Source organism: Hemiscyllium ocellatum, chromosome 48, assembly GCF_020745735.1.
Source record: "Hemiscyllium ocellatum isolate sHemOce1 chromosome 48, sHemOce1.pat.X.cur, whole genome shotgun sequence".
Classification (NCBI taxonomy): Eukaryota; Metazoa; Chordata; class Chondrichthyes; order Orectolobiformes; family Hemiscylliidae; genus Hemiscyllium; species Hemiscyllium ocellatum.
Genome location: NC_083448.1, coordinates 12412135 through 12438697, shown reverse-complemented (window position 1 = coordinate 12438697; position 26563 = coordinate 12412135). Strand labels below are relative to the sequence as shown.

Genomic DNA, 26563 nt, shown 5'->3' with positions numbered 1-26563 from the left:
CTGAGTTCATCTGCCTTCCCTGTAAGGGTCCGTGCATTGAAATAAATTCAATTTGTCAGTCCTATCCTGCCTGTCCTGTCTCTGATCTCTTTCCTCACAATTGTCATGAGTCCAACTCCCCCCACCTTCGTAGTTTAAATCTACCCAAGCAACTAGAGTAAATCTTCCTGGCAGTACATGAGTGCCCTTCCAATTCAGGTGCAATCAGTCCTTCTTGTACACGTCACTTCTACGCCAGAAGAGGTTCCAATGATCCTGGAAAAATTCAGAACAAGGCTCACTTGACCTGAAACATTAATTCTGCTTTCTATCCATGTGTGCCACCAGACGTGCTGAGTTTTTCTAGCAATTTGTGTTTTCGTCCCTTTGCTTCACGCACTTGCCACCAGTTAATTATTCCCTGACTTGTCTTCCTCAGGATGAGATTCACCTCCTGCATGATGATCGCGGTCCAGTATTAGAGGCCTTAGTTGCCAGGACAATTAGGAACATTGAAATGACTCAAGAAGATGTGCGATTGATTGGGTTGAGTGCCACGCTGCCTAATTATGAAGATGTTGCAACTCTTCTGCGAGTTGATCCAGCTAAAGGTCTTTTCTATTTTGACAACAGGTAATTCATGCAGCACATTAATTGTGCCTTGTGCTCAGATGTATCTCTTAGTATTTAAATTTGTCATTTTGACCTTATTGGTGGTACTTAGAAGAGGTTTTGGGGAAGAAGGAAGAGTCAGAATACGAATGTAAAACACTGCTCATACAATAAGATGCAGATCACAATGGGGAATGTAGTTTTCATTTAAACAGAATGTGAATTTCCTGCATTGAATATTCATTCTATTGTCTTTCACTCAGCTTTCGTCCTGTTCCACTGGAGCAGACATATGTTGGAATAACTGAAAAGAAAGCAATCAAACGTTTCCAGATTATGAATGAGATTGTGTATGAGAAAGTAATGGAGCACGCTGGAAAGAATCAGGTCAGTGATCTTTTTTGCAGGCGTGAATTATATCTCCACCCCACCACTACCCAGGAGATGCCATACGAAGATTCTCATTCACAGGCCGAGACTCTCAAACTTGGCTGAATGAAACTTTAAATTGAGTTTCTGTGTCTCACCAAAGCTAACCTCTGCTTGAATCTTGGTTGATCTCCCCAACAATGGAACCAGTTTGCCACCATTGTTCACTCTGCAGGGCAGAGTAATACCTTCCATTGTGATCTCATTGCAATCCATGCTAAATCCTTGAGGATGTTGTTGTCACTTATCCACTGAGGGTTCTTAGATGAAGATTTGGAGTGCTAGTCAGAGTAGTGCAGATATGACTCAATACATTGTTGACCTGTTGTTCCTGGTGGTCAGAAGTTGCATTCCACTGAAAAAATGTGAACGTGCTCGATCAATTGTGGATGCAACACCTGGCAAAGTACAGGTACAGTCAGTTCTTCTATAACACAGTGGTTGCTTTCTTGTGCAGCGCGGCGTTATAGAAAAGGAGCTCTTAAGAAACAGCGTTTAAGGCCATAATACGTAGGAGCAGAAGTTAGGCCATAATAAGTTTCTCATCCCCATTTTCCTGCCACTTTGATCCCCTTAACAGTCAAATTATTTCAGTCTTAAATACGCTGAATGACTTGGCCTCCAAAGTCTTCTGTAGCAGTGAATTCCATAGATTCATCTCTTCCTGGCTGAAAAAAGTTTCCCCTTATTTCTGTTGTAAAAGGCCTTCCCTTTACTCTAAGGCTGTACCCTCAGGTCCTAGTCTCTTGGAGCAATGGAAGCATCTTCCCAACATCTACTCTGTCCAGACCATTCAGTTTTCTATATGTTTGAATTTGATCTCCCCTCATCCTTCTAGACTCCATTGAGTATAGACCAGAGTCCTCAAAAGGTTACTCATATGTTCAGCTTTTCATTCCTGGGACCATTCTCGTGAACCTCCTCTGAACACAGTTCAGGGCCAGTGCCTATTTTGAGAAAAGGGACCCAAACATGTGCCAGATACTCCAGATGTGGCCTGACCAGAGTCTTAAAGAGCCTCAAAAGGACATCTCTGCTTTTATATTTAAGTTCTCTCAAAATAAATGCCATCATTGTATTTGCCTTCCTGACTACTGACTCTACCTGCAAGTTTACGTTGAGAGAATCTCAAATCTCTAGAACTCCCAAATCTCTTTGCACTTTAGACTTCTGAATTTTCTCCCCATTTAGAAAATAATCCATGCTTCTATTCTTCCTACTAAAATGCATGACTTCATGTTGGCCATGCTGTACTCCATATGCCACTTCTTTGCCCGATCTTCTAACCTGTTCAAATCCTTCTGCAGCCTCCTCATCACCTCACTGCTATCTGTTCCTCAACCTATCTTTGGTGTATTGTCTGCAAATTTAGCTAGAATGCCCTCAGTTCCTTCATCAAGATCATTAATGTGTAAAGTGAAAAGTTGTGATCACAACACTCAGCCTTGCGGAACACCACTTGTCACCAGCTGCCATCCTGAGAAGGACTCTTTTATCCCCACTCTCTGCTTTCTGCCAGACAGCCAAGCATCTATCCATGCTATCCCCCTACCTCTGATACCATGAGCCTTTGTCTTAGTCAGCAGTCTCCTTTGTGGCACCTTGTGGCTTTCTTGAAGTCCATTGGCTCTCCTTGATCTAACCTGCTGGTGACTTCCTCAAAGAATTCTAGCAGATTTGTCAGGCATGACCTCTCGTTGATGAAAATATGCTGACTGTGCCCTATTTCACTGTACACTTCCAAGATTAGACTAATTGGTCTGTAATTCTCCATCTTTTGCCTTTCTCCCTTTTGTAAACAGAGGTGTTGCATTAGCAATTTTCCAGTCCTCTGGCACTCTCTCTGATTCCTGAAAGGCCATCATTAATGCCTCTACTATCTCTTAAGCTATCTCGCTTCGATCTCTGGGGTGTAGTCCATCTGTTGGAGTCATTTATTCACCTTCAGGCAATTGAGTTTTTCTTGTACCTTCTCCTTGATGGCCACCATACTCAGCTCTGGCCCCTCACTCTCTTGACATTTTGGGATATTACTCGTGTCTTCCATTGTGATGACTGAGGCCAAGTAATTATTCAGTTTCTCAGCCATTTCATTGCTCCCCACTGCTATCTCTACAGCATAATTTTTCAGAGACCCAATGTCTACTTTTGCCTCTCTTTTGCCCTTTAAAGCAACTCTTCACAGTCTTCTATTACTGGCCAGCTTACCCTCATATTTAGTATTCTCCCTCTTTACGTCTTTCTTCGTGGTTCTCTAAGCTTCCTAATCCTGTGGTTTCCAACTGCCCTTCAGTCCATTATATGCTTTCTCTTTTGCTTTTACGCTATCCCTGACTTCCCAGTCAGCCATGGTTACCTCATCCTCTCTGTACCATACTTCTTCTTTCCTCGGGGTGAATCTCTGTTGTGAGTGCTGAATTACTTCCAGAAACTGGTGCCATTGCTGTTCCACTGTATTTTCTACTGGGTTCCTCTCCCAGTCAATTCTACCCAGCTCCTCCCTCATCACTCTGCAGTTGCCTTTATTCAGTTGTAATACTGTTCCCTCTGTTTCTATCTTCTCCTTCTCAAACTGCACAGTACATTCAATCATATTATGATAACTTCCTTTCCAAGGATTCCTTCACCTTAAGCTCCATTATCAAGTCTGCTTCATTGCACAACATTAAATCTCGAAATGCCTGTTCCACATGGGCACCACCAGAAGCTGCTCCAAAACGTCACCTTGTAACATTCCGCAAATTCCTTTTCTTGTAGTCCTCTACCAACCGGATTTCCCCAGTCCACCTGCATATTGAAATCCTTTATGATCACTGCACATCTTTTCTATTTTCTGGTATATCTTGCAACCCAGCTCCTGGTTACTATTTGGAGGCCTGTCCATAACTCCAATTATGTTTTTTTTACCTGTGCGGTTCCTCAGTTCTAACCCCACAATGTTAAAGTGTTTGTGCTGTAATTGCATTCCACCCAACACACTTTTTAAAAGTCGGTGTTGTAGAAAAAGCATCTTCAGTTCATTAATTGCGGTACAGCGAATTTGCATTGACGTAACGCATTTTATAACAGCAATCTGTTTTGCGTCTGTGGAGGTATTTTAATGGGATGGATTGGGACAATCATAGAACATGGAACTGTTCCCTGCTGAAGTGATCTTTCAGCCCACCAGACAAGAATCAAACTGTTTTCACCATCCTTTTGTCTCCACTAATCTCTGTGTGGTGGAGATGGGCTTGCAACTGTGACCACATTTGGTGAGACTGCCAAAGTTTTCTTTCTTTGTGAGAAAATAGCATGTATTTCATTATTAAACTTACCAGCTCCCTGGCCACCTGAAAACCACCTCCAGGTGATGTTAAATCCAAATCTTCCGTTCCTCTGTTCTGTGCTGTGTCCCTTTCTCAAGTTCACCCTGTTTGTATTTTGCTCTGTTTCTTGCTTCTCTCAGAGTTTGACTTGATGATTTGTTTCAGGTGCTGGTGTTTGTTCACTCCCGTAAAGAGACAGGAAAAACAGCGCGTGCAATCCGAGATATGTGTCTGGAGAAAGACACGTTGGGTTTGTTCCTGCGAGAGGGATCAGCCTCCACAGAAGTGTTACGGACAGAGGCGGAGCAGTGTAAGGTATGGAATTGTGATCTTGACCAGTCTTCCTGGAATTGGTATAATGCAGTAGAGATTGTGTTTTCCATTCACTTGTAAGCACTGCAACACATACATGTAATCCAGTATTCTACTAACACAGAAGTTTATTTTCCATTGGAGTTCTCCTGTTCACTGAGAAGAACTTGAAAATAAGAAAGTGTTGTGCTTTTAATATAAGGAAACAGACCAAGGCAAGAGAAAATGGATCAATGGAATCTTTGGAAAAACAAGATGAACAGTGCTTGTATCATTTATACTAGGCTTTTAGTGTCTCAGCATCACTCTCACTGGTGTTGGAAACAAAAGCAAAGCTTAAATAAAACTTGGAATCTGACGCTTTTTGAGGCTAACACAGCTCCTGCATATTTGCTATTTTTGTTTCAGGTTTCTTTCACAATCTGCTTTTTTCCATACCAAATCTATGTCTGCCTCTTTTGTAGAATCTGGAGCTGAAGGACCTGCTTCCCTACAGTTTTGCTATTCACCATGCTGGTATGACCAGAGTGGATCGAACGCTGGTGGAAGATTTATTTGCTGACAGACACATTCAGGTAATAAATTATTTTGTGGTGTTGAATACCTATGTTTCCTTTCTTATTGGCCACACTGTGTATCGTACAGATTTTGTGTGAATGGTCTAAGATGTAAAATCTTTAGCACTTGGCCTGTTTCAATATCTTTCTCTTCCGAAAAATGCTGAGCCCCCTGACTGTGGCACGCTCAGTGTCGATTAGTCACAAACATCCTGCTGTCTGACCTTTGCCATTTGACTAGTCTCTGTTGCGTGCAGTGGGCTACCCAGGCAAGCAGTGCATGTACAGCATGAAAACAGAAGGAAAGAATTTGCATGTACCATACTGTTCATAAAGACAGATCATAATGTGCTTTTGAAATTAAGCCACTCTTGTGGTTAACATAAATGTGGCACTTGCATGTACACAAGAGGTTCCTTTAAGAGCAAAAAGACAACTGAACAGCACAATGCCTTTTGGGGGGAGCCACTTCAGTCACTACTGTACAAACCTCTTTCCCAGCTGCATATGTTTTCCTTATCCACAAGGTCGACAGCAACTCATGTAAATGCAATCTAGTTGTCTGTGAACTGATGCTCCATTGTGAGCTAATGTATCAGCACAGCTGTTGAACAGTGTTGCTAATTTAGCTTGCTGCATGGGTTCTTCTTTGATGCGAACTTAACCTTGGGAATAAAAGAATAAAAAAGCAAATCACATTAATCAGACTGCAGATGAAATGTGGCATGGAAAAATAAATAAATAGCAGAGTTCCTCTGTGCACCACTTGTCTTTATACTTGCAAATTGCAGTCTCGTGTTTCCTGTTTTCCAGAATTGGAATGGAAATAGTGTGACCGCTTCATTGTGAAATTTTACCCCTTACTGTTGAATTGAATGTATAATCTGAGTTGCACTTATTGTACTTTGCATTCAGGTGCTGGTCTCGACAGCAACTCTGGCCTGGGGTGTCAATCTGCCTGCACACACAGTTATCATCAAAGGGACACAGGTATACAGCCCAGAGAAGGGACGCTGGACAGAGTTGGGTGCACTGGATGTACTTCAGGTGATATGACTTGAATCATTTCCAACAATGTCATGTTTTAGAAAATAGCTTCACACCTACCATATACAGCATCCAGAGACAAAGCACGAACATGCCACAACTTGTGCTTCTCAAAACTTTTATTTCCACTGATAGCTAGGTTCTGATCTGCTCATGCCTGAATTAATTTTTTTTCCCTGCAGATGTTAGGCCGTGCAGGACGACCGCAGTACGATACAAAAGGTGAGGGAATCCTTATCACATCACATGGTGAGCTGCAGTATTACCTATCCCTTCTCAACCAGCAGCTCCCCATTGAAAGTCAGATGATCACAAGACTCCCTGACATGCTCAATGCTGAGATTGTCCTTGGAAATGTCCAGACTGCAAAGGTAAGAAACAAGTATTTTGTGTTTGATCCTACCTCCACTTACCCTGACGCAGGGCACTGAAATGACAAGTACTTTCCACTCACTGGGGGTTGACTAAGGCAGAGATGATTGTTAAGTCATTTGTCAGCAAAATCTAAACTCAGTGAACTTGGATCTTACAGGATGCAATTAACTGGTTGGGGTATACATATCTCTATATTCGCATGTTGCGAACCCCAACACTCTATGGGATCTCGCATGATGAGCTGAAGAGTGACCCCCTACTGGAGCAGCGCAGACTGGACCTTATCCACACTGCTGCCATTATCCTTGACAAAAATAACCTTGTGAAATATGACAAAAAGGGTGGCAACTTCCAGGTAAGATTTACCGCTCTAATGTGCAACTGGAATGCTCGATCTGAAATTTTGAAATCGTGCACAGTACAAAACTGATGTTGACAGCTTATGATATTTCATTAACACAGCCTTAAAATATATTATTGGTTTCTGCATTTAAATTACAGTTTATTGTAAAGAGAAGCTGATGAACGTAGAAACATTAAACTGTTCAGTAATGACATTCATTCTTGATCAGGCACTTTGTCCTTTCATTGCTATAATGTGAAAACCATTCTGTGTGTAGGTGACTGACCTCGGCCGGATTGCAAGTCACTATTACATCACACATGAAAGTATGGCCACCTACAATCAGCTTTTGAAACCCACCCTGAGTGAAATTGAGCTCTTCCGAGTATTTTCACTGTCTTCTGAGTTCAAGAACATCAGCGTGAGAGAGGTGAATATTAATGTTCTCCAAACACATTTGGACTACTGTGTTCAGAATAATGTATTGTCACTGTGAAATAAGCATGGAACACCACTTGGATGGACTCCCAAAATCCCAGTATTTCAATACAATTCAACTCCTCATAAATACTGTCATGGTTCATGTAACTGAGAAATAGGAACAGCATGTAAATTTACTGCTAAAAGTTTACGCTGTGTTGGTGGCTGCAGATGATTAACGCAAGGATGATGTCCGCTCATACTAATTTCTATCTTGGATCTTTGTGACTGAACGGGCTGATGTTAAAACTGTGTACCTTGGCAGACATGGGCACGACATCCAATTTTGCAGGCTCTCAATAAAGATCCATTGCCCCACTGCAGATACATCTCTGATCATGTAAAGTGGTTTATGTCACCATGTTACTATGAGCTCCAGACACCAAAATGCACTGAAAACATACCTTATATGTATTGACTTTCAGAACTGATGAAACTGGAGATGTCAGCTAACTTTTCTCATCTTAAAATTGCCCTGAGGGAGCCCATATGGCTTGGCTTGAGCCAGCTTAGCAGATTTATTTGGAGCCACTGCAACAGCAGTTGTCTAGCAGTTAATTTTGTGCATCTTAATCTGACTGACTGATGTTTCACTTCTTAATCACTCCTCAGGAGGAGAAACTTGAGTTGCAGAAATTGTTGGAACGAGTTCCCATTCCTGTCAAAGAGAGTATTGAGGAGCCGAGTGCGAAGGTAATGGGGTACAATCTGGTAACCTTTGTGGCTGACCTTAGGAGAACTAATCTGCTCTTCATGGCAATTGACTATCTGGAATGTTGAAGTTGGGGAATGGCAATTGAAATATACATTTATGCACATACATTATGCATGCTAAAAGCCTCAGAACAAGCGTTATCTGTCTCTGACCGTCCCTCCCACCTTCCTTTGGTTTGGTGTTTCACAAAAGAAGGATGTCCTGAATGTGAGTGTCTTTAGTTTTGGGCAAAATATGAATCAACAATACATAGTTCTTTGAATTTCCCTGGAAAACATAAGAGGGGTGCAGATAAATCTCAGAATTGGTACATCACAAAAAGAGGCTATTCAGCATGTCACTTCTATGCCGGGTCTCCGGAGGACCAATTCACCAAGCCCACTCCTCCTCTAGCCATTGACTCTTCCCTTTTTGGATAATCTAATTCCTTCTTGAATGTCTTGGTTGAACCTGTCTCAGCTCATGCTCAGGCAGTGCATTCCAAATCCTCACCACTTGTGATTTGAAATCTTTGTTTGTCACCATTGCTTCAGTTTGTGTGCGCTTGGTCTCGTGGATTCCAAGGAAACAGCTTCTCCCTGCCTACTATTTTCAGACCTTTCATGACTTTGAATAGCTCTTGTCACTCCTCTCTCAATCTTCTCTTGTCCAAGGAGAAGAGTCCCAACATTTCCAATCCATCACCATAACTTGATGAATTTGTGACATTTTTTTTCTGCATCTTTACTGATGCCTTCGGAACTTTCCCAGAAGTGTAACATCCAGAACTGGATACAGTACTTGAGTTGAGGTTGAACCAGCGCTTGATACATGCTTAACTTACCCTCCTTGTTTTGCTCACAGAATCTGCCAGTTTGTTTATCTTGCAGTGACCATATTGGGCTCTTTGGACCGTGCATTAGATGCTCTTTCTTCCAGAGTTCCATGCCCATATGCAGGTCCAACGGAACCATGGGCAGGACCTGCAAAAAGGCAGGTCCCAAATTCACCCCATGCTGCAACAAAGATCAGCTGCTGCTGGTATGAACCAGACTGCTGCCAGTAAACAGCCATCTGACCCATGAAGTAGATGTGCTGATAGGCAATTGCAGCTGCAGTTTCTGGTCTGGAGCTATGGGATGATGATGAAAGAGACTCCAAATTATTTCCATGACATTACTGGTTAGGACTTTTCCCATTTGCGTCAAGTGTCATTTTCCTACATTTGCAAGTTTATGAGTTGATATTCAATATGTTTTAGTCATGTTATGAAGGCATCCTTGGCCTTCAAGTCCTGAACGAGGACCTGAACGTGCAGCTCAGACTTCCTCCGGCTGTGTGAAAACAAGAAATGCTGGAGATCACAGTGGTCAGGCAGGATCCCTGGAGAGAAACCAAGCTCCTGTTTCGAGTATTGATGACTCTTCGTCAGAGTTTCAGCTTGCTGGAACATTAGCTTGCTTTCTGTGTGTGGATGCTGCCTCCTTTGCTGTATTCACCAGCCTTTTTTGTTTTCAGAACAGGTTCCAGCATCTGCAGTAATGTGCTCCTTCTCTGGCTGTCTGTGGGGAATGCTGTGACTTCACATTGGGATACTTGTGATTGCTGGGTGGTATGACTTCACTTTCAACAGTTTTGGCATGATTTGCGCTTGATAACCCTGTGATTGTGCTGTTTCAGATCAATGTGTTGCTTCAAGCCTACATCTCCCAGCTGAAGCTGGAGGGGTTTGCACTCATGGCTGATATGGTCTATGTGACTCAGGTAAGCCTCATTCAGCAACATGGATGCAATTCAAGTTCAGTTTTCTTTGATAGTGGCATAAAAAAGAAAAATAAATGTCTAATTTTGTTCTGTATATTATATCTTTTGTGGAGGGTGGGAGTTTATGTTTTGTATATTTCCCAAAGTCGTTAACTGAGGGCTATTTACTGAGCCCATTTGTATTGTGAGGGTGAATCATTTTCTATTCATGTGTTTTAAGTCTGCAGGCCGTCTGATGCGTTGTATATTTGAGATCGTCCTTAATCGAGGCTGGGCTCAGTTGACAGACAAGACTGTCAATCTCTGCAAAATGATTGATAAACGAATGTAAGAAACTTTCACTAATCATGTCCAATCCTCAGAACAGAAAAAATATCATCTAAATTGCAGAACCAAAATACTGTAGATAAGTCTTCCTTTGTCCTCGTGGCACTGCAGTATTGGTCAAACAAGGCATGTTTATGCTGAAAACTTCAAATCTTACGTAATTTGGTCTTCAAGTCACCAGCATATACAACATGAGTGAGATATGAAGAAAAGCTTCCCCTGTTGTGTTAGCCTGGTATCTCCTCTTTGAGTCAGAATATTCCAAGTTCCAACTGAACTTTTGCTTTTTCTCTTGCTTCCATGTGGCACAGAGGATATCATTCAGACCAGTGCATCATCCAGGCTTGACACTGCAGGACTGCTCTCTTTTAATGCATTTTAATGCAAATACCATCTTTTTAACGTGAAAATAAAGTTAGATCCTGTCGTCATACACGAACAAATGTTGATAAATGCTAGTTCAATATTTTGTATCAATATAAAGAGAGTCACCCTCCAGAGCATGTGCCATGTTATCCCATTAACCATTTCTGGCTTTTTAGTAAGGTAGCCATATAATGATGAATGTTAGTTTTCAGACCCATGTCGCAAACTGTTTTCCTTATGAAGCTGATACGCAGGTTAGCAGATCCTCCTGGGGAAACGTGAACTCAGAACTTTAACATTAAGCTGATGTCTGAACAATAGAAGTCCACGTGGATCTCCCAGTACTGTATTTGATTTGTGCTGCCTTTATCCATTGCAGCATAAGCTGATATTTAGTACGCTGTTGTGAAGTAGCATAGACAAGTGTGTACAAGTGAAATTCAACAGTTCATGGCTTTGTATTTTGACAGGTGGCAATCAATGTCACCTCTGCGACAGTTCAGGAAGCTGCCAGAAGAAGTGATAAAGAAGATAGAGAAGAAGAATTTTCCATTTGAGCGACTCTATGACTTGAATCATAATGAAATAGGTAAGAGCAGTGGATTGCATCATATTGATGAAAGTTTCTCATAACGATGCTGATTGTACAACGAAAATGACAGTTTTACTGGCTGGTGTATTGGTGTGTTACTCATTGTTGAAGATGAGGGAAAAATAGCTGAAAGCACAATGTTGGAAAAAGATACTGGATTAAGTCATTCAACACCTTGAGCCTGTTAGATTGGTCAGTAATATCATGGCTGATCTGATGTGGTCTTAATTCCACATTATTGCCTATTCCCTGTGATTCTTGACAATAATGTGTGGCAGTTTGAAGATTTTTATTATCTGGGATGTCAATTGCACTACATAATTATAAGTAAGTTATGTTTGACTTAAGCCAACAAATTCTTGCACTTTTTTCCTACCAGGAGAGTTGATCCGAATGCCAAAGATGGGCAAGACAATACACAAGTACATTCACCAATTCCCAAAACTTGAACTGTCTGTCCACATCCAGCCCATCACACGCTCAACACTGAAAGTGGAACTGACAATCACACCTGATTTCCAGTGGGATGAGAAGGTAGAATAGAATCTGGATTATTTTTACAGTTAACCATCTGAAGAAAATAGAGTTTGAAATTCTGGGAATCTAGTATGTTTTGAACTGAAAGTGTCCCTGTAATATGTGCAGCCAAGTGCTCGTTTCAGGATAAATTGGAGTTTGCTGTTGAAATGATTCATTTTCGCAGATCAGTCTTAGAGTGATGAATTTTTTCTTTCTGTGCTGAAGTTTGAATGCCTACTTTTTTGTTTGTTGTGACAGATACATGGATCCTCTGAGGCATTCTGGATCCTGGTTGAGGATGTAGACAGTGAAGTTATCTTGCACCATGAATATTTTCTGTTGAAGGCAAAATATGCTCAAGATGAACATTTAGTGATGTTCTTTGTACCAGTATTTGAACCTCTCCCTCCACAATATTTCATCAGAGTGGTGTCAGACCGTTGGCTCTGTGAGTAACCAAGTCTTTCAAACTGGGTGACGAAAAAGGAAAAACGAATGCTTCACTGTATTAGTACAAGTAGCAAGATATAATTTTTTTTCTTCACAGACTTTGTTCAGTCTGAATTTAATCTTGATCTCATTTGAGAATTAGTCACCACTGGAGTGACTTTTGAGTTATCGTGTTTATTTTAGCTTGAGTTCCAGGAATGGTGTTTCACTAAGTTTTATACTGTGAATATTCTGTTTGTGGTTCTTCAATTACATTGGTGTTTGAGTTCCTGTTCATGGAGTGTCCTGTTTTGCAGCCTGTGAGACTCAACTTCCAGTTTCATTCCGGCACCTGATACTTCCAGAAAAGTATCCTCCCCCCACAGAACTACTGGACTTGCAGCCACTGCCAGTGTCAGCATTGAGGAACAGTGCGTTTGAACATCTCTACCAGGATAAATTCCCTTTCTTCAACCCAATCCAGACACAAGGTAAGAACCCATCCTCGATCATGCTCACTAGCATGGCTCCAGTTATGGTTCTAAAAGAGGAACTAGTGTAGTTGGCAGTCAAGCAAATGAAAAAGATGAAAACCTATGTCCTAACTTTGCTTGAAAAATAAGTGTGAGAAAGGACATAAGAATTATTGATTGGGCTGACACATATCCTGCGAAATTTAACATAGATGTAAGATGATAAATAGTTTGGGATGTAGACAGTAAATATTGAAACTTCAAAGGGAGCCAAGGAGTGGAAAGAAAAGATGATTCAGGTATGCAGGTCTGAGAAGACAAAACTAAAGATGTTTTTGGTTTGATTCCATTTTATATAAACAGGGACACAGATAAACGTGGTCAAATCACTGTACAGGACACAGTGAGGAAGTTCTCTTGTGTTGGATGTCCTGTTTCACCGAAAGTGCCAAGACACAGTAATGAAAATTCAGACATACTTCATTTGCTTTAAGCGCTTTGGCACTCCTTGTCCTTGTCAAAGCTTCTATACGAAGGAGAGGTTGGTTCAACTGAGCCAGTCTTTACTCGGGCTTTGAAGGATGAGAGGGATTCTGATTGAAAGTTCTGACAGGGCTGGACTGAGTAGATGTAGGTAGAATGTTTCTTATGATTGTTGGGGGGGTCTCAGCATATACGGTGAATTATTCCAAATGGTGATGAAGCTTTTCTTCACTCAGGGTGGTCTTCCTGTAGAATTTTGTATCACTGAAGGCTGTGGAGCTGAAGTCACTGGGCACATTCAAGAAAGTGGTTGATAATTATTTAGATGTTAAAGGCTTCTTGGGGTCTTGAGAGAAAGCAGGAGGAGGGCATTGATTTAAAGTCAAGTCATGATTATATTGAATGGCAGAGTAGACTCTAAGGCTGAATAGCCGTTTTTATGCATGCAAAACTTTTTTTTTGTTAAGCCAGTCAGTCCTGTCTGCCTTGAAACTAAAGGGACATTTGTGACATGTATCTGTGCACTGCACAGCATTGTACAACAGTTTTTGCAGCGCAGTATTTTCAGCATGAATCGGCATTTTGCCATTTGGAGACTTACACATTGTTGAACGGTGAAGTCTCAGTTGTTTCTTGGAAAGACTCATTTTCTTTCAGCTGTCACTGGAGGAAATAATGAGTGTAAATCTGCCTCTACCGCGTAATGCATCAGTGTCCTCAACTTGATGGTTGCAAATCTGGATTTAACTGGCTGAGATGACCCTATTCATTGTTTTCATAATCTTGTTTCAGTCTCTTTTCAAGTGTTGGGTGACTCAGCCACAACTATAAAATGTTTATTGTCTTCTATTTTCAGTCTTCAATGCAGTTTATAACAGTGATGACAACGTGTTTGTGGGAGCTCCCACGGGTAGCGGGAAGACAATTTGTGCTGAGTTTGCAATCCTTCGAATGCTTCTGCAGAACTCTGAAGGACGCTGTGTGTACATAACTCCAATGGAGGCCTTGGCTGAGCAGGTGATACCATGTGTTTCACATTGTTAGAATGTTATTAGAAATGAAGACTGACTGTCTTAAGACTCAAAGAGTAAAAAATGCTTTCTGCAGTTCATAAATCGTCTTGAAAAGATTGCATTTGGGATTTCTTTTGTGATAAATATTCACAGCATTTCTTGCTGTAATTTATCCATTGAGTAACTGAGCAAAGCAGGCCAGCAATGTCCAAACTGCTTACTAAGTTACTTGGTCTGAGCCAGAGCAGGGATTAGTCTGCTACAAATCATTTCAATTGCCTTGGTCCAGAAAGAGTAAATTAACTAGCTTTCCTGCCCTTGTTTACTATGTCATCTGTTGCTGTGTGGCAATTGTCAAATGTCCTCCTGACCTTGTAAGCACCAGGCTAGCATTTGCTGTCCATCCTGACTTTTCCTTAAGCAGTTGGCAGTGAGCTTCCTTCTCAAACTGCAGCAGTTCATTTGATGTAGATAGACCCACTAAGGGAGGGATTTCCAGGAGTTGGAATCAAGAGACACTGAACAAACAATGATATCTTTCCAAGTCAGGATGGAAAGTGGCTTAGGAGGGACTTTGCAGGTGGTGTGTTGAAATAAGAGAAGATAAAATGGTTGAAAATTTATTTCTCTATTCAATTGGACCAATATTTGTGCAATTCCCATTTTAATTGGAGTGTGGAGACGATGGGCAGTGTGCAGTGATTTTGTTTCACGTTTGGTCAATTGCAGATGACTGATGATTGTGATGTATGATGGTGGACATTAGCACAATTGCCTGTGCAGAGTCAACTGAATAAGTACCACATGAGAAATGTTCTGCTGAATTCTCTGCTCCCACTTTGAAAACTGTCCCAAGTTCAGAAAGATGTGTTAATACAGACATCTGTGCCACAGGCATTCCTTGTGCAAGATGCCATGAAACTCTTTTATTGAGCTGTGACGTTCCATTTAATGGATTGCTGCTGTTAATAACTCTATGCTGTGCTCCTCCATGATTTTGGTTTGTGCCAAATTGACACATTATCAATCCTGAATTTGCTCCCCTTATTGCAGTCCTGACCAGTTGGTTGCTCCCACAGGTTTATGCAGATTGGTATGAGAAGTTTCAGCAGAAGCTCAGCAAGAAAGTTGTGTTACTGACAGGCGAGACGAGCACCGACCTCAAACTGTTGGGCAAGGGAAACATCATCATCAGCACACCGGAGAAATGGGACATCCTGTCCCGACGATGGAAGCAGAGGAAAAATGTCCAAAATGTAAACCTGTTTGTCGTGGATGAGGTTCACTTGATTGGTGGAGAGAATGGGGTAAGGCAATGAGTGTTGTCTTGATAAAATAGTTAATAATGTATGGAACTGCTGTTTATTTCAAGATATTAGTTACTGGGTGACAGGCTCAAGTCACATGAGGCATCCAGACTGAGAATTGGATGGGCTAAAATATGCTGCTTGAAATTTGTTTTACTCCCACCAGTGCCTGACTTTTTGATTTTTATCACTTGATGGCTTCTCCCAATTTTCAGCCTGTTTTGGAAGTTATCTGCTCCCGAATGCGATACATCTCCTCCCAGATTGAGCGGCCAATTCGGATTGTGGCTTTAAGTTCATCGCTGTCCAATGCGAAGGATGTGGCTCATTGGCTTGGCTGTAGCACCACTGCAACTTTCAACTTTCACCCCAACGTGCGGCCAGTACCTCTGGAACTACACATTCAGGTATGATAGTGCAGGTTCAGGGAGCAGAGTTATTTTTGTCAACTAGGCTTGGAATTTGTTTGAAACTTGAATCACAACTTCAAAGACCACACACAATAAAGTCCAAAAGATCCAGATATTGAACTTAACTAAATGGATTTAAAAACAGGAAAGGAACAAAATTCCCACTTAAAAATGTGGAAGAGTACTTGAAGTGAAATCATGACATGGCTGGACTAGTTGATGCAGTAATTCCAGATTTCATGTCCAGCCGTGCTGCTTGGTGTCTCGGTAAGGAGCAATCAGTCAGACATCCAGCATTCAGAAATGTATAAAATAGGAATCTGCTCTGCCATTCATCATCATCATGGCTGATGGTCCAACTCAATAGCCTAATCCTGCTTTCTCCCCATAGTCTTTCATCCCATTCACCCCAAATGATATATCTAGCCACCTCTTGTATGCAATCAATGTTTTGGCATTGGATAGCATTTTGAGTGCTATCCGGTGATCTCTACTTCAATGTTGAAGTGTCAAAATGAAACAACCTGCTATCATTTGCTGTGTGTTGATTCACAAATGAGGCATGAGGACCAGCAAATTAGTCATTATTGATTGGTACTCCAGGAGTGTTAACATGTTGAAAAGAGAACAGGAGGGATGGAAAATGAGTTTCTAAATAATGTTTTGTATGCAGGGCTTCAATATTAGCCACACGCAGACTCGCCTTCTGTCCATGTCCAAACCTGTCTACCATGCCATCATGAAGCACTCTCCCAAGAAACCAGTCATTGTCTTTGTGCCCTCTCGCAAGCAAACAAGGTTGACTGCCATTGATATCCTTACGTTCTGTGCTGCTGATGTCCAGCCACAAAGGTAAGTTAAATTCAACCCAGAAGATTTTTTTAAATGGACTCCCAAGTTATATTTTGAATCAAATTCCATTTGTTGTAAAAAGTTTGTTGTTCCTCAATTTTGAAATTGCAATGACCAAAACTCCATAATTCACAATGTCTTGTTTAGTGAAGTCGTGGAATTATTGGAACATGTCTGGATTCCTGACATGTGAATTAGGTGTCAGTGTTGTGAGTGAGAACTAATGTTTAATTCTGCCTCCCACCTTTACAGGTTTCTTCACTGCACAGAAAAAGACTTGGTTCCATACCTTGAAAAACTAAACGACAACACTTTAAAGGAGACCCTTGCAAATGGAGTTGGTTATCTGCATGAGGGGCTCAATCTGGCTGAGCGCAGAATTGTGGAACAACTCTTCCGCTCTGGTAAGAATGCTAATGATTGTTATTAACTGTCAGGACAGTTGTGATAGTGACTGATGTTAACATCAGATTGAGAAGACTTGGTACAGATTTTCTAGCCTTGAGATGTGCAATTTCTGTTTGGCTCAAGTGAGTGAGTATACATCTGTGCCACAGTGCACTGATTTCCCTCAGCAAGCGTCTTTTGATGATTTCAAACAGTTATTCTTTCTGTGGGTGAAGTTCTCCCAATCTTTTTCTGTACTTCTGTGTGAGGATTGTACATAGGAATTGCAAACTCAGTTGAATTTTCATAAGCAAGCCATTTGTATACAAAACTGGCTCTAAGGTAGAAGACTTGGTGGTGGTGGAGGATGGCTTTTCAGACTGGAGGCCTATGACCAGCAGTGTGCCACAAGAATCGGTGCAGGGTCCACTGCTTTTCGTCATTTATATCAATGATTTGGATGTAAACATGAGAGATATAGTTAGTAAGTTTGCAGATGACACCTAAATTGGAGGTGGAGTGGACAGCAAAGAAGGTTACTTCAGAGTTTGGGATCTTGATCAAATGGACCAATTGGGCTGAGTGGCAGATGGAGTTTAATGTAGATAAATGTGAGGTCCTGTATTTTGGAAAGGCAAATCAGGGTAGGACTTGTATACTGAATGGTAAGGTCCGAGGGAGTGATGCTGAACAAAGAGACCTTGGAGTGCAGGTTCATAGTAACCTGAAAGTGGAGTCCCAGGTAAATAGGATAGTGAAGAAGGCGTTTAGTATGCTTTTCTTTATTGGTCAGAGCATTGAGGAGAGGAGTTGGGAGGTCATGTTGCAGCTGTACAAGACATTGCTTAGTCCATTTTTGGAATATTGTGTGCAATTCTGGTCTCTTTCCTAGAGGAAGGATGTTGTGAAACTTGAAAGGGTTCAGAAATTATTGACAAGGATATTTGTTAGGGTTGGAGGGTTCAAGCTACAGGGAGGGGCTGTTTTCCCTGGAGCGTCAGAGACTGAGGGGTGACCTTAGGTTTATAAAATCATGAGGGGCGTGGATAGGGTAAATAGACAGGTCTTTTCTTTGTGTTGGGGGAGTCCAGAATTAGAGGGCATCGGTTTAGGGTGAGAGGGAAAAGTCTTGAAAAGGACGACTTCTTCATGCAAAGGGTGGTGCATGTATGGAATGATCTGCCAGAGGAAGTGGTGGAGGCTGGTACAATTAGAACATATAAAAGGATGGCTATATGAATAAGAAGGGTTCAGAGGGATATGGGTCAAGTGCTGGAAAAGGGGACTAAATTAATTTAGGATATCGCTTCAGCATGGACGAGTTGGACCTAAGGGTCTGTTTCCGTGCTATACATCTCTCTGTCTCTAATTGGAACAAATGTTAGCACTGTCCAGATGCTTTAAATCATGGCCAACTGCATAAAAATGATAAATGTTAATTAATATACTTTGAATCATTCTCCTCCTCTCCTACAGGTGCAGTGCAAGTGGTCGTTGCCTCAAGGAGTCTCTGTTGGGGAATGAATATCTCCTCTCACCTTGTAACCATCATGGATACCCAGTATTATAACGGCAAAATTCATGCGTGAGTATTTTAGAGCATAACTTGCAATTCTGTATGCATCCTTTGCTTGTCTCGTTATAACTCAATGATCCGCTGATGGAATGCATCACCTGAAGTAAACATACGAACAGAAGAGCACTCATTTAACTCAGAACCTTTACTTTCCTTGTCATGTAAATATTTCTGAATCTTATGGCATGCAAACTTTATGAAACATCCAGAGGATTCAGCCAGGACTTGGAATATTTGTTTTCACTGGATTTGACCTCATTAATTTTACTGTTTAATTGTAATTCTAATTTTTTTTTAACTGGATGACCGATTGAATTGACTGAATTGTAAAATGTTGGCTTTGTCACTTTGGGGCATTTGTATTGTAATACTAAGTGCTCCTAACTGACTGCTTAAAAAATTGACTCTTTCTGCGCTCAGTGCAATTGAATCCCTCATGCAGATAATGTTTGTAATGGTCTCCCTTAAAATTCATGCATAATTTTAATTGGATCTTGTATGGATAACTTTATATTTACTTGTGGGAGAAAAACAAACCACTCTGTCTGTCCACCACTTGCTCAAAAAAAAACATGTATGTTCTTAGCCAAACAGAACCTACCCATAATGCCAACGGCACCTCAACTTGACGACACTCAGCCTGGGGGCACAAACAGTGAAACAAGACATTACCTAAGCAGTTTCCTGACTGAAGGAATATGCTACCTAGGTCATAGAGATGTACAGCACGGAAACAGACTCTTCGGTCCAACTTGTCCATGCAGACCAAATATCCCAACACAATCTAGTCCCACCCGTTTCATATCCCTCCAAACCCATCATATTCATATACCCATTCAAATGCCTCTTAAATGTTGCAATTGTACCAGCCTCCACCACATCCTCTGGCAGCTCATTCCATACACATAGCACCCTCTGCGTGAAAAAATTGCCCCTTAGGTCCCTTTTATATCTTTCCCCTCTCACCCTAAACCTATGCCCTCTAGTTCTGGACTCCCCCATCCCAGGGAAAAGACTTTGTCTTTTTATCTTATCCATGCCTCTCATGATTTTATAAAACTCTCTAAGATCATCCCTCAGCCTCCAAGACTCCAGGGAAAACAGCCCAAGCCAATCAGCCTCTCCCTGTAGCTCAGATCCTCCAACTCTAACAAAATCCTTGCAAATATTTTCTGAACCCTTTCAAGTTTCACAACATTTTTCTAAGAGGAAGGAGATCAGAATTGCATGCAGTATTCCAACAGTGGCCTAACCAACGTCCTGTACAGCCGCAACATGACCTCCCAACTCCTCAATATTCTGACCAATAAAGGAAAGGATACCAAACACTTTCACTATTCTATGTACCTGCGACTCCACCTTCAAGGAGCTATGAACCTGCACTCCATGGTCGCTTTGTTCAGCAACACACCTATGACCTTACCATGGAGTGCATAAGTCCTGCCAAGATTTGCTCTCCCAAAATGCAGCACCTCACATTTACCTAACTTAAATGTCATCTGCCATTTCTCAGCCTATTGGCCCATCTGACCAAGATCTCTCTGTAATCTGAGGTAACCTTCTTCGCTGTCCACTACACCTCCAATTTGGGTGTCATCTGCAAACTTACTAGCTGTACCTCTTATGCTCACATCAAAATCATTTATATAAATGATGAAAAGCAGTGGACCGATCCTTGTGGCACTCCATGGTCACAGGCTTCCAGTCTGGAAAACAACCCTCCACCACCACCCTCTGTCTTCTACCTTTGAATCAGTTCTGTATCCAAATGACTAGTTCTCCCTGTATTCCACGAGATCTAACCTTGCTAACCGGTCTCCCATGGGGATCCTTGTCGAACGCCTTACTGCTGTCCATAAAAATCACGTGTACAGCTCCACCCTCATGAATTGTCTTTGTTACTTCTTCAAAACACCCGATCATTTGTGAGACATGATTTCCTCATCAAATAGATGTCACCATTGACTTCCCGAAATTCTGTATCTTCCATGTCCTTTTCCACAGGAAACGCTGATGCAAAAGGCTCATTTTGTATCTTACCCCATCTCCTGCGGCTTCACACAAAGGCTGCCTTGCTGATCTTTGAGGGGCCCTATTCTTTCCCGAGAGTAGATACATCTACAAACTGAATCAGAAAGTTTTCTTGTACACCCTTAACGAATTCCTCTCCCTTAACACCAGTCTATGTTTGGAACGCTAAAATCCCCCTACCTTAACCACCCTGTTATTCTTATCGATAACTGAGACCTCCTTACAAATTTGTTTCTCAATATCCCTCTGACTATTAGGGGGTCTATAATACAATCCCAATAAGGTGATTATCCCAATAAGCGTGGACGCTAGGAAATTTTTTCCGTTAGGCGAGGAGACTAGGATCCATGGACACAGCCTTAGAATTAGAGGGGGTCGATTCAGAACAGAAATGCGGAGACATTTCTTCAGCCAAAGACTGGTGGGCCTGTGGAATACATTGCCGCAGAGTGCAGTGGAGGCCGGGACGCTAAATGTCTTCAAGGCAGAGATTGATAGATTCTCGATGTCTCGAGGAATTAAGGGCTACGGGGAGAATGCGGGTAAATGGAGTTGAAATGCCCATCAGCCATGATTGAGTGGCGGAGTGGACTCGGTGGGCCGAATGGCCTTACTTCCACTCCTATGTCTGATGGTCTTATTTCTCAGTTCCAGCCAAATGACTTCCCTGGATATATTTCTGGGAATATCCTCCCTCAGTACAGCCGTAATGCTGTACCTGCAAACTTTTTTCTACCTCACAATAGTATCACTGTTCCTGAAGATACGAAGATATTCCCTGTCTCCCCAGGTACTCAATTCCCACAAAACCTATGCAGATTAGGGGGCTAATACCTGACAAGAATGAACGCTACCCGAGGGACCTATTGAAGCCAGGATGCTAGCCATTCTGCAGATTAGCGAAACCTCCTGTTAGAATTGTTAACTGATGGATACTGCTGGACAAGCAGTTGTTTTGAATTATCTGTAATTGAAACTGCATTGTCTTGTAAAGAACGTTTCACTACTGTAATCCTAAAAGAACTGTCTGTACTTGAAGCTCCATTTTGTGTCAGTCCAGTCAATTTGTCCTTCCCACAATATCGTGAGAAATAAATCAGTGTTTGTCAATTTCATAAGATCGGGTTGTGACCTCGATTTGTAATTGGACAATTCTCAAAAATAACTATTATGCAATATTTGATGCACATTGTGCCTAAGATACATGAAGAACATTTAGCCCATCACCTGTTCACTGTATTTCATCCAGTTGTATAACACAACCTATTCCTGGTTGTTTGTCAAGACATTTGAGAAATAGAGGGGTCTCTTAAGAACTATGCGTTGAACACTGTGACTTCTGCTGCCCTGCAATTCTCAATCCTATCTGGACAACTTGTCAATTATCCCTAAATTTCACAGTTCACTTCACATCTGAACCTTTTTATCGGTTTTACAGCAGGCACAGTATCTTTGAGCCTTCAGAGAATTCCGGCAAGTTTGGATGGTACATCACTGACTCTAGGTTTCTTCCTTGAGCAAAGCATATAGTGCACAATCCAAATCACTTCACGTTCTCTCAACAGTAAATTCATTGCTATTTTGAAAACCTCAATTGCCAAAAAACTGAATTTGGAAACTGACTAGCACATATTTGTTTGGTTTCAGGTATGTGGATTACCCTATCTATGATGTTCTGCAAATGGTTGGGCGAGCTAATCGTCCCTTACAAGATGATGAAGGGCGATGTGTCATTATGTGCCAAGGGTCAAAGAAGGTGAGGATGATTGACTGATTCACACATGCCTGTATTCAATTTAGCTCTTATGCTTTGTCAGTGTCTGTCTGCACATTGCCAGGATCTGCACCACGTGTGTATTGTTACTAAAGTTCAGGCTGATCCTTTGTTTCAGGATTTCTTCAAGAAGTTTCTTTATGAGCCACTGCCAGTGGAGTCCCACCTTGACCATTGCCTACATGATCATTTCAATGCTGAAATCGTGACAAAAACCATAGAGAACAAGCAGGATGCAGTGGATTACCTGACCTGGACCTTCCTTTACCGTAGGATGACCCAGAATCCAAATTACTATAATTTGCAGGGTGTGTATTTGCATCATTAATTAGAACAAGAAGTTTAAGTCATTCTGATGCCACAATCTGAGGTGTCTATTTTTATGGTGTATGACTTTGTCACAATAATTGGTTCACTGGGTAGCACTTCGACTTCTTTATTACAAGATTGTGGGTTCATGCCATATTTTACAATTTAGCTTGGGATTTGAGGGCAAAATTGAGCAAGAGCTGCCATCTTTCAGGTGAGAGATTAAGATTCCATTCGCTTGAGGTGCACAGAAAAGGAGTGCACATGAAAGGTCCCATGGGAACTTCCCCAGTGTTGTTAATTACTCCTTAGCTCACATGACTAAAACATCTTACTTGACATTGCATTGCATTGCTGTTTGGGGAAATTGCTGGTAACCGAGATGCTGCATCCCTCATATTCCAACATTGATAACTCTTTGAAAAGACCAAATTAGCTGTCAAGTGCTTTGGGGCATCCTGAGATTGTGACATACTCTGCATCAATGCAAATATATTATCTACTCCAGTCAGTCTCCTCCTATAAAATATTTTTTGCCTTATCCATCCAACATACAAGAATACTCGTGCAAACCACTCTGACCACACAGAATTGTGATCAGTCGATATTTGTTTTGAGGGTTAGTCAGGTTCTGTTTTGTGAAGGGGGGCTCCTGACTGCCGTGGGGTGAGTATGGCAAAGCTTATGTCCATAACCATGAAATAAAAGTTTATGTGCCTTTGATTCAAACTTGCAACCCCACCATCTCAAAGGGCAATGATATTCCCTTAATTGAGCTGGCAATATGTTTGCTAAGGTGCCTGTATTTTAGGTAATTTGCTTAGATGATATTTAAAGAATATTTAATGGCAGTGTTCATCTGAATATGCTCCACTTTGCCAGTTTAGGCTAGGCTAGGAGGTGAAGACCTTTGCTGGGACAGTCTAGTTCATCTAATAATAGTATCCAGTTTTCTGTTGCAGGTGTGTCTCACAGACATCTTTCAGATCATCTTTCACAGTTGGTAGAAAATACTCTGAATGACTTAGAACAATCCAAGTGCATCAGCATTGAGGATGAGATGGATGTGGCACCATTGAATCTTGGAATGATTGCAGCTTACTACTATATCAATTACACCACAATTGGTGAGTGCTGCAATGTCATGGAGATGGGGTGTAGTATACGATCTCGCAATCAATTGTCTTCCATGATGTGTCAGCTGAGTCTGTTGTGCAAACTCTTGTACTCGATTGGGGAGCTACTGTATCATAACTCATTGCAGTGTACAGGTTTGTTCAGAATATGAGTATGTCACTGACTTTGATAGAATTAGAGTTTGGTGTTTTTGATTTCAGAGCTGTTTAGTATGTCACTGAATGCCAAAACGAAGATCCGAGGTCTGATTGAGATCATCTCCAATGCCGCAGAGTATGAAAATATTCCCATTAGGCACCATGAAGATAACCTGCTGCGACAGGTCAGTACGAATGAGAAGTGAGCACATAACGTCGTGTGAATTATTGGTCCCATTTGTGTTACTTTAAGTCTGTTTCTGTTTCTTGCTTTTACAGTTGTATCAGAAGGTCCCTCACAAGCTTAACAACCCAAAATTCAATGACCCTCACGTGAAGACAAACTTGCTCCTTCAGGCACACCTTTCCCGTATGCAACTGAGCGCCGAACTGCAGTCCGACACAGAAGAGATCCTCAGTAAGGTGTGAAGCGAAACTAAAAGTTGAAGTATTCAAATGTTATAACATGCACATAAGATTCAATTGTTGTGCTCAACCCAGGAGCCTTAATAAAGGTTGGTGACCTGCAATATTTCATTTCCTAACAGGCAATTCGTTTAATCCAAGCTTGTGTGGATGTGCTGTCCAGTAATGGCTGGCTCAGCCCAGCTCTGGCCGCAATGGAACTTGCCCAGATGGTGACCCAGGCGATGTGGTCTAAGGACTCATATTTGAAGCAGCTTCCACATTTCACTTCTGAACATGTCAAACGCTGTACTGACAGGGTGAGGATACTGAATGTTATGACAACCAGATATGTGTGGAACTCGGCAACACACACAAATTGGCTGGATAAAATAAAAGGCAGGCATCGAGCAGTGTGCGGACAGTTTGAAGACATAGTTAGGCTTACATTTTGATTTATGCAACAAATGTAGGACGAGGATGACTGTGACAACAGAGTAAATGTTCAATACGGACAGCTTCCTTTTTCTTATTGGTCTCTTGGCAATCCAAACGTTAGTGGAGTTGGATTGACTTCATTGCATGGAGATTGAAGGTCAGATGATGAAATGAATGATTCAGTAATGCTGAACAAACCGTTAAGCCTATAGCATAATTTTTTTTTCCCCAAGTCTTTGTTTCTCTGATTATGAAATCTGTCAGCAACTTACTTGTTGCTGCATTAGAAAAAACTAATTGAGAGCTGACTTGAGTTGCAGGTCTGAATTTGGTAACATAATGTAATTTTCTTCCAGGGTACTGACAGTATCTTTGACATCATGGAAATGGAGGATGATGAACGCAATGCACTGCTGCAACTCTCTGATGCACAGATGATGGACGTTGCCCGGTTCTGTAACCGGTATCCCAATATTGAGCTTTCCTATGAGGTGATTGACAGGGAAAATATCAAAAGGTAAGTGTCATTAATGGAAAATGACCTTGAATGAGTAATCAACAAAGACTGTGTCCCATCAAGTGGGATATCAATTTAAATCCAGCCCAGCTGTAGAGGTTAAAATAAAAGTTGATATTTGTCCCATATTTTTCACTGGACTTGATGATGACAAGGATAAATGTCAAGCACTGAACTTTTTCAGTTGTTTAGAAACTGCAAGTTCCTAATGGCTCAAGAGATGAGGGTGAAACAAGTTGCAGAACCAAAGATTTAAACTAAATCTCTCATATGGATAGTTATTCAGAGAGGATACTGGAAGCTGGGTCTCGCGTAGTTTGATGGAGGTAAAGTCACAAGCAAGCTACACTTTATTTCAAGGCACCTTCATTTTATAGGGTCACAGGATATTGGACAGTTAAGTATCCCCAACTAATTAAATAAATCACATAGAATGGAAAAGTTATTAAACTTTCAGTTATTTATCTTAAATAATGTGTTATTTTGTTCAGTGGCTCCTCAGTCGTAGTGATGGTACAGTTGGAGCGTGAGGAGGAGGTGACTGGACCAGTCATTGCACCCTTATTCCCTCAGGTGAGTCCAAGCTGCAGTATGGAATTTGTTTCTCAGCATCCATCTTGGATCCTGATATTTTCTCACACATTTCTGTTATGTCTCCTTCAGAAACGGGAGGAAGGTTGGTGGGTGGTGGTTGGAGACCCCAAGACGAACAGCCTGATATCCATCAAAAGACTGACCTTACAGCAGAAGGCAAAGGTGAGTGTCAACACTTGGGGAGGAAGGTTATCCACTCTTTAATCACATATGGGGTGACTTTAGCGGCAACATAGCTGACACGAAAGTGTATTTTACTTTGATTGGATTTGGAAGGCATTGTCAATTGTCCCTTGGATTAAGAGCCTATATGAGAAAACATTCCTATCCAAGGTGCAATAAGTTCAAAGCTCAATTAGATTACTTACAGTGTGGAAACAGGCCCTTCGGCCCAACAAGTCCACACTGACTCGCTGAAGCGCAACCCACCCATACCCCTACATTTACCCCTTAGCTAACACTACAGGTAATTTAGCATGGCCAATTCACCTGACCTGCACATCTTTGGACTGTGGGATTGTGCATGTTAGAAAATTTTCAGCTAATTACACTAATGAGGGATCTGGGATAAAGGCAGGTCTCAGTAG

General features: G+C 41.5%; 1 protein-coding gene across 1 annotated transcript in view; it reads left to right on the top strand.

Moving 5' to 3' along the window:
• Positions 1-26563, top strand: part of snrnp200 (small nuclear ribonucleoprotein 200 (U5)) — a 46543-nt gene that overhangs the window by 19114 nt on the left and 866 nt on the right. The window contains exons 15-44 of the mRNA XM_060856644.1: positions 419-612; positions 855-978; positions 4494-4643; positions 5105-5215; positions 6113-6244; positions 6427-6615; positions 6777-6974; positions 7240-7392; positions 8055-8135; positions 9817-9900; positions 10121-10227; positions 11064-11182; positions 11565-11719; positions 11963-12152; positions 12451-12624; positions 13946-14106; positions 15182-15409; positions 15625-15816; positions 16493-16671; positions 16924-17075; positions 18535-18643; positions 22313-22421; positions 22558-22747; positions 23711-23875; positions 24086-24207; positions 24302-24445; positions 24571-24747; positions 25222-25382; positions 25874-25955; positions 26046-26138. Of these exons, the coding sequence (XP_060712627.1) occupies positions 419-612; positions 855-978; positions 4494-4643; positions 5105-5215; positions 6113-6244; positions 6427-6615; positions 6777-6974; positions 7240-7392; positions 8055-8135; positions 9817-9900; positions 10121-10227; positions 11064-11182; positions 11565-11719; positions 11963-12152; positions 12451-12624; positions 13946-14106; positions 15182-15409; positions 15625-15816; positions 16493-16671; positions 16924-17075; positions 18535-18643; positions 22313-22421; positions 22558-22747; positions 23711-23875; positions 24086-24207; positions 24302-24445; positions 24571-24747; positions 25222-25382; positions 25874-25955; positions 26046-26138 (4425 nt within the window). The remainder of the gene's footprint in view (positions 1-418; positions 613-854; positions 979-4493; positions 4644-5104; positions 5216-6112; positions 6245-6426; positions 6616-6776; positions 6975-7239; positions 7393-8054; positions 8136-9816; positions 9901-10120; positions 10228-11063; positions 11183-11564; positions 11720-11962; positions 12153-12450; positions 12625-13945; positions 14107-15181; positions 15410-15624; positions 15817-16492; positions 16672-16923; positions 17076-18534; positions 18644-22312; positions 22422-22557; positions 22748-23710; positions 23876-24085; positions 24208-24301; positions 24446-24570; positions 24748-25221; positions 25383-25873; positions 25956-26045; positions 26139-26563) is intronic.